At 19.9% G+C, this 8,356-nt stretch overlaps 1 protein-coding gene and 1 pseudogene across 1 annotated transcript in view; both read left to right on the top strand.

Moving 5' to 3' along the window:
- LOC102674144 overlaps window positions 1-1,846 on the top strand; it is a 12,327-nt gene extending 10,481 nt beyond the window's left edge. The window contains exon 7 of the mRNA XM_031513850.1: window positions 1,754-1,846. Within this exon, the coding sequence (XP_031369710.1) occupies window positions 1,754-1,804 (51 nt within the window). The 3' untranslated portion in view covers window positions 1,805-1,846. The remainder of the gene's footprint in view (window positions 1-1,753) is intronic.
- A 1,479-nt stretch (window positions 1,847-3,325) lies between these two features.
- Window positions 3,326-8,356, top strand: part of LOC102673874 — a 5,349-nt pseudogene continuing 318 nt past the window's right edge.

Raw genomic sequence — 8,356 nt, 5'->3', positions numbered from 1 at the left:
CATTTAATTAATTAATTATTTAAAAAAAAAGAACTTATTATATTAATATTTTTTGATTAATTGTATAAATATATATAAATAATAAATATAAATAAAATAATTTTAAATAATAAAATTATAAAATTCTTTCTTAAGCAATATTTATTTACAAATTTCTGTTTCTAATCATCGGATATAAAAAAACATTATCTTTTTAACCATATTTAATCTCTCATTGAAGCAAATTGATTCGAAACTCTCAGAGCTTTATCGCGTGGTGGATATTCATAACCAAGTTATCCAGTTGGTAAATTAAAATATGATGATATTATTAATAGATACTCATATTAATATTATTATTTGCAATTTTCATATGGCAATGGAAGACTATCAATATCATGATAAATAATTCAGGAAAACAATTTATGATGTCTACTCTTCTAACTGTGATTTCAATAGCTATAAGTCTGCATCAAGTAAGTACCTTTTCTTTATTGCATAATAATAATAAACGAACTAACACATATCTGAATTCTTAGTTAGTCGGGTGTTTTATTTTAATTTGTTCACATTTTACGAAAAGTGTTTGAAAAAAAATATTTTTTAGTAGCTCTTTCATTTCAAAAGTATCACAATTAATTTAGGAAACGTCTTTTAAACAATTCTTCATATAATGATTGATTCTTCTCGAAAATCTTTTTCATTTATATAACTCTAAAGAAAAATTTAAGTGCTATGGAATAACTTCGATAAAATTTATTAATATTTACATCGATAAATCACTATTCATCATGTTAATGATTTACTTCAATGAGGAAAATCTTCCAACTATCCATAATGTAAAATTTTAATAAATACGAGATTTTTAATGATTTTCAAATATCAACATAATTGCGCCTATGAATTGGAATAGATTTCAATCTTAGAAAAATACATTTTTATTTAAAAAAATCTAGATTATCATCAGATTTCCAAAAAAATTTTAACAATCATCATAAGACGACTTCGTAAAAAATATGTTTTATATGTAAATGTTTTTTTAAGTGATATATGATTCAAAAGATAATTGTGCGAATGGAAATTAAATTGAGACATCCTGTATATGCAAAATCATGTAATAATCTTGTATAAGATTTTTTTTAATTTTTTTGAATTTATAAAACATATGAAACGAGATTTCGAATTTATATATATTGAATAAATACATAATAATAAATAAATATATCAATAAATTTATTAATTAATTTAAAAATTATTTAATTAATTTAAAATATCATATTGAATATACCTATTTTTTTTAAATATTTCACAGCTAATAAATGCGATTACAATTAAGAAGAATCAATTGAAGAATCAATGAAATTTTAATTTTTCTTATAATTTTTACCAATTAATTATATGTTTATATTTTTATGCAACCATAGTGCTCAGATATTTATAAATACAACGGTAAAGAATTTTTCATAAATTATAAGTTTGAATTTTTTATTCATGAAATTAATTGCATTAACTATAAAAAAAAATATTCATTGAATAGATATTTTTCTATATAGTATTTTGTACCGTTAAAAGTACAAAAGATTTTATTACTGATTATGATACGAAGCTCAATGGCATGTATGTTTCACATCTTTGTGTTTGCTTCATGCTATGCAGGATGACAACGATAATTTGTTTTTTTTATTATTTAATTATTAATTTAATTATTATTTGATAAAAAAACGAATATCATCACCATTTTAATTTAAAACTAATAAAAATTGTTTCATTTCAGATGTTAAGTACCTCGTTTTCACATTTTACTTTGATGTACTCGCTACAATAGAATTAATAGTATGATGTTAAATATATCAGTATCAAAATAAACAATTATTATTACTCTATACTTCTTTATTTTGTCAATTCTTCTTGTATAATATTTTCTCAATTAAATATTCTATATAGTTTCTTGAATAGCTAATATTTTTATATTATTTTATTATTATTAATTATATATTATTATAATATTATTATTAATTATTATTAATTATTATTATTTTTATATTATTTGTTATTGACCATTATAATTAATCTAAAATAATTACTATATACATTTATTTCGCATATTTATTTCTTAGTGAGAAAACATAACCGTTTTCTTTTTTATATTTATATCCTTGAATATTTATATTAAATCTATTACATTACCTTTATTTCATAGCATTTAATTAATTCTAACATAACAATAATAGAGTAAAAATCTTGATATTCAAAAACAAATACGAAATAAATATGATAACAGTAAGAAGAAAATTATTACGATGTAAATAATAAAGATTCGGATACAGTTTTTTTTAATTCCATTGATGTATTCTCTCATTTTTTTTTTTTTTTAATTCTTTTAATATATTTATACTCAATAATATATTACAGTAATTTTTAAATAATGGTAAGTTTTACATGAGTTTATTTTAAATCACTTTATATTTAAATTAATATTATTACAGCGATCATTTTAATATTAATTTCATTCTTTAACTAGCATTTTTTGTTGGCTTATCTTTTCATATATCGTTTAATTTGAAGAAAGAAAAAAAAATTGTTCAAATATTTACAAAATGCAATCTGCAAGTAATCGAAATTTCTCGTATAATGAATGTAAATGAAAAAAAAAAATATTTTTATCATTAATCATTGTGCTTCAGTTTTTTTTTTGTTTATTTCTTATATCATAAATTTAGTCGCTTTAAAAAAAAAAGCAAAAATTCTGTATATCATTTGGATAATATATCATAATTTTTTTAAAATTAATTTTGAAAGGATTATTATATCGAAGAAAATATTATAATGAATCCTAAAATTGACTTTTGACTTGATAAGAATATCAGCAAGATGAAAAATTGCAAGATAATAGTCATATATAAAAATTACTTTAGATAATGCATTATAATAATTAATATAACGCATCACGCAAATATTTTACACATTATCATTCCTTTTCCATTCCAAGCAAAACACATTCTTTTTTATTGATCTCTTTTAATTTCTCCTTATTACTCCTTGTTACTCATTGAATGAAATAATGATATGAAATATTCGTAACTGAATAAAATAACGATACAAGTAAGAAAGAAATTCTTTAGTAAAGTAACCGAAAGATATTATTTTTTATTAATTGTAACAAATTTTGATTCTCTCAACACTTGGAACAGAAGAATAAGAATAGAATAAAAAGAATAAGAAGAAAGAATAAAGAAAAGAATGAAGGAAAATAAAGATAAATAATACAAATAAGAAACTTGAAAACTATAATTTTCTCGAAATCAATATCTATTATGAAAAAATATTTTTTGCATAAAATTGATTGATTATAATTTATTGCTATTACTATACATCATACTATTTCTATTATAGACAAATGATATTAGGAAAATACGAAAGCGAAAAATAATTGCGTAAATAATATATCAAGCAGAGGTATAGTCGCTTGATTCTTAAAGTTCTATACGATAGTCGACATTTGACTAGGAAAATGGACGTATTCGACAAACAGTATCACATCTATCGTATTGTAATGAAAATTGTAGGATTGGCCCTACAATAACTCGATTTATGTATGGATTCAGAGATTGTTGTTATTGACATTCTTTCTTGGCAATGTACTATTTCAGGTAATAAAAATTGATTTTTCTTTGTGGAATTTGTATTTTTATAATGATTATAAGATTATATAATGATTATTACAGTATATTAATGTTCTTTTTTGTAAATTAATACTATGCATTTATTGTATTTACATGAAATAATAATATATTGATATTAAGATTTTAATTTTATGATTAATTATACAGATATTAATGTGATATGAATATATAAAAACAAATTTTGCACATTATTTAAAAATTATTATATTATATGTTTTGGAGCATAAAGTCCAAGTTAATATATATATATATATATATATACAGAGCATAATTTTATTTTATTAATTTTATATCACTTAAAAATTAAGTTTTGAAAAAATGAATGTTAGAAATTGCCGATTGTAGAATTTTTCCATTTATATATATACATATTTATCGATTTTTAACAATTTTTTTTAAGAAAACAAAAAAGAAACTTAAGCAGTAAAATTTAATTTTATATTTTTCACATATTTTTATGTATAAAATGATTTTGTTTTATAATTTTTTTTTGTATCTAATTGAAGAACAATTTTTACTTTAGAAAGTTTTATTTTAGAGAATTATGTTTAAAAATTTAATTTAAAAAACTACTGAATTTAATTTTTGTGAAAAAACTTGAAGTAAAAATTTGTTTCTTTTTCATCTGTTTATACATGTTATTTGGCTAGATTTTATATATATAAAGAACGTACTAAAATTAATGTTTATGAAATTTTTATTTTTATATTTACATTTTTTGCTTCTACTTGTGATTTTATTTTTATATTTTTGAAATAATGTCTGTAACATTTGAAAATGCTAATTAAATGATGATAATGTATTTAAAAACAATTAAAAAAATATTATATTATATTTTAATAATGATAAATATTATATCATTATTAAAAAATTCAATTCTATTATATGTTATTATTATATTATAATTTTATACATTTATAATTATTACATTATATTATATATTATTATTATATTTTATTCTATAATTAATAATCTTTTAAGCATTATTCTGATCAACAAATAGAACATATATTTAGATTGTGTCACTTTTAAAATCCGAAATTACATTACGAAACTGTATTTTAATATTACCTACGACCTGTCCATTTATAATAGCTTCGTTACGATATATATGTTTTATTTATATACTTTTTCCTACGGTGAGTAAAAATTAAAATTATATTAAACTTTTTCATGAAAAATTATTTCTTATATCGTATTTTGCCATAAATAAAACTTTTATTTCATCACATGGAGGAAAGTATAGTACAAAATTCAATAGAAATACAGATACGAACAAAATACATCAACGATTCCTGTCATATGATCGACATTTTTTTCTGTAAGAAATGTGTAATTTTTTTTGTGATTAATCTATAACATTGTCATTATAATAATTTACAAATATTCACAAATATTATTATATATCTATTATATTTAAGTTCCTTGTATATACATTCTTATATATATATAACTATAATATTTATAATTCTTTTATTCGTTATTTCGTAACAAAAATACTAAGATTTTTTTCTTTTTTTATAACAATACAGAAATTGATTTTTCAATTATAATATTATATTAATTACTCGATTTAAATATAAATTAAATAATTGAATCTGAATAATTGTTTTTTTTTTAATTTTAGGGGTGGTTCGTACAAGTATCGCATTGAGTAGTATATCATTATTGTATTTCGTAACATTGAATTTCATAATGCCTTTGAATGAATTTTGTATCATTCATCACATTACATTATTTTCTATTAATCGAACCATATATTTTAATATTTTATGCTTGGATTTTATATTTGTTGTAATATTTGCATTATTATCCGTAATATGTACGAAATCGATAATCGGACTTTATAGTTATCATACAAGTATATTGTTTAAAATTATTAGGTAAGTAAATCATCATATCTTCATAATACTTATTATGTAATATATATTAACTATTATTATATTTACAATATTTTTTACAATATAAATTAATATTTATAAGATTATAATTGATTTCAAGATCGTATAATCTTCGTAAATTTAATACTATTTAAAATATTATATTTTTCCTTATTCCTTATATAGAATATTAATATATAAATTAATATAAGTCCTAATATAAATTAAGTAATGTGCATAATATTGATGTGTTAATATACAAATATGTTCGAGAAATTGACTTGATAATTATGAGATGACTTCAAACAATTTTTATTTTGGCATAAATTTTCATTTCAGTTTTATTATTCGTTAAATATTAACGAAATGATGCTCTATGATTGACCACAATTTTTCAATAATTCATTACCAATATGAAAATTTTTGAGAAAGAAAAAGTTGTTTGAAATCCTTTAGGTATTACTATTTAGTATTACTATTATATCTTGTTATTATTAAAATTTTAACGATCGATTTTAGGAATTTTGAAATTTTAAACATATGCATAAATACATATTACATAAATATTGACAAATCTACATAATATTTTATAACATTTTTTAAATTTTTATTAAACGTCTAATATATAGTAAAAAGAAAATTAAAAAAAATATCTTTCATTATGTTCTATTAACAAATTGCCGTTTTTATAAAAAAATTTTTATATATTATCGTGTGTGCTATAAATTAATTCATCTAATTTTTTCAAAAAAAAAGAACAGGAAACTTAACTTATATTAGATACAATTTTTAAAAAAGTTAGTGTTTTAAATAATGCATTATACTTTTTTATCCACTATAAATATATACAAAACAATTTTAAACAATAAAATTACAAAGTTTTTTGTTAAGCGATGTTTATTTACGAATGTCTCATATTTTTAGCTATCGAATACAAAAGATTATTATGTATTTGACTATAGTCAATCTCTCGTCGAAGCAAATTGAAAAGCTTGCAGAGCTCTAGATCGCATGGTGGATATGCATAATCAAGCTATCGAGTTGGTAAATTATAATATGATATATATTATATTATAAATTGATTTCATAGATACTTATGTTAATATTTTATTTGCAAATTTTATATGATAATAAAAGATTTATCGATGTCATGATAAATAATTCAGGAAAACAATTCATGATATCTGCTCTTCTACTCGTGATTTCGATGGCTATAAGTCTGCATCGAGTAAGTATCTTTTCTTCTTTACACGATAATAATAAACGAATTCGAAGTTATCGAAATTCTTTAATTAATATATCGGATGTCTTATTTTAATTTGACCACACAATTATTTCTTGAATTATGGATTATTCAAAATAATAGTTTATATAACAAATTTGTGTTTAAAAAAAAATGTTGGTGGAGGCTTTTTTTTAGGTAATCTGTATTTTTTTTTTTTTAAATAAAATTATATGTTTTTCTTTAGCGAGGATCGTCTATTCTGAAATGAATTCATTGCTCTAATTATGGTTTTTGAATGTCATTAACCTTAAGATTATTCATTACTATTCTATATTTATTAATTATTTTATTAATTAGTAGAAATGTTTCTTATATTCTATATTCAAAAGAATAGTTTTGCATATTTATACAATAATTTATACTGTTCCTAAATAACAATTCCAATCTCTCAAAAGTATCACAATTAATTTGAGAGACATTTCTTATGCGACTTTTCATATACATTGATTGTCTCATTTTTTCAAAAATTGTTTCATTTATTTATGTTTTTATAACTTTAAAAACAATCCAAATGCTATGGAATAGTAATTTTGATGAAATACTTACATCGATAAATCGTATTATTTATCATATTAATAATTTATTTCAATCAAAATCTTCTAGCCATAAACAAAACAAAATTTAAGCAATTATATGTGATCTTAAATGACTTCCAAATATTGTTCAACAACATAATTGTTGAATTCGTATTAGAATAGATTACAATTCTGGCTAATACATGTACAAAATACATGTAGTTTCATTTACAAAAAAATAATCGTCATATTTCAAGAAAATTTAAATATATTTGATAGTCATCATAAAATGATTTTTTATAATATAAAGTAAGTAAAAGTATATAATCTAAGTACAATATAAATATAATAATGTACATTTATAAAATATAAGTTTCACATGCAACATTTTTTTTAAAATAATACATCATTTGGAATATAATTACGCGAATAAAAATTATAACATATAATGTATAAGATTTGCATAAAACTCTTTTCAATTTTTCTAAATTTTGTGAAACATATTAAAAGATACTTCGAATTTATAATAAATAAATGTATCAATCAACTTAATTATTGAGTATACTTATTTTTCATTGTTTCACAGCTAGTAAAAGCGGTTATAATTAAGACGAATCAATTAGAAATTTTAATCTCTTTTATCTCTTTTGTCAACCAATTGATGTTTATGTTTTTATGTAACCACAATGGTCAGATACTTATAAACAACAGTGAAGAATTATTTAATGAATTGTAAGTTTGAATTTTTCATTTTATTTTTTCATTAAATTAATTAGCATCAATGTTAAAAAAAATGTTACTATTCTTTGGATAGATATATTTTCGTATGGTATTTTGTACCATTAAAGATACAAAAAATTTTATTATTGATCATGATACGAAGTTCAACGATATGTATGTTCCACATCTTGTGTGTATTCATTCCATGTCATACAAGTTTTTCGAAGGTAATTTGTTTAAATAAGTACATGATCGTTTTAATCCAAACTAATAAAAATTGTTGCATTTCAGATA

Source organism: Apis dorsata, unplaced genomic scaffold, assembly GCF_000469605.1.
Source record: "Apis dorsata unplaced genomic scaffold, Apis dorsata 1.3 scaffold_758, whole genome shotgun sequence".
NCBI lineage: Eukaryota > Metazoa > Arthropoda > Insecta > Hymenoptera > Apidae > Apis > Apis dorsata.
This window is presented reverse-complemented; position numbering and strand designations above follow the sequence as displayed.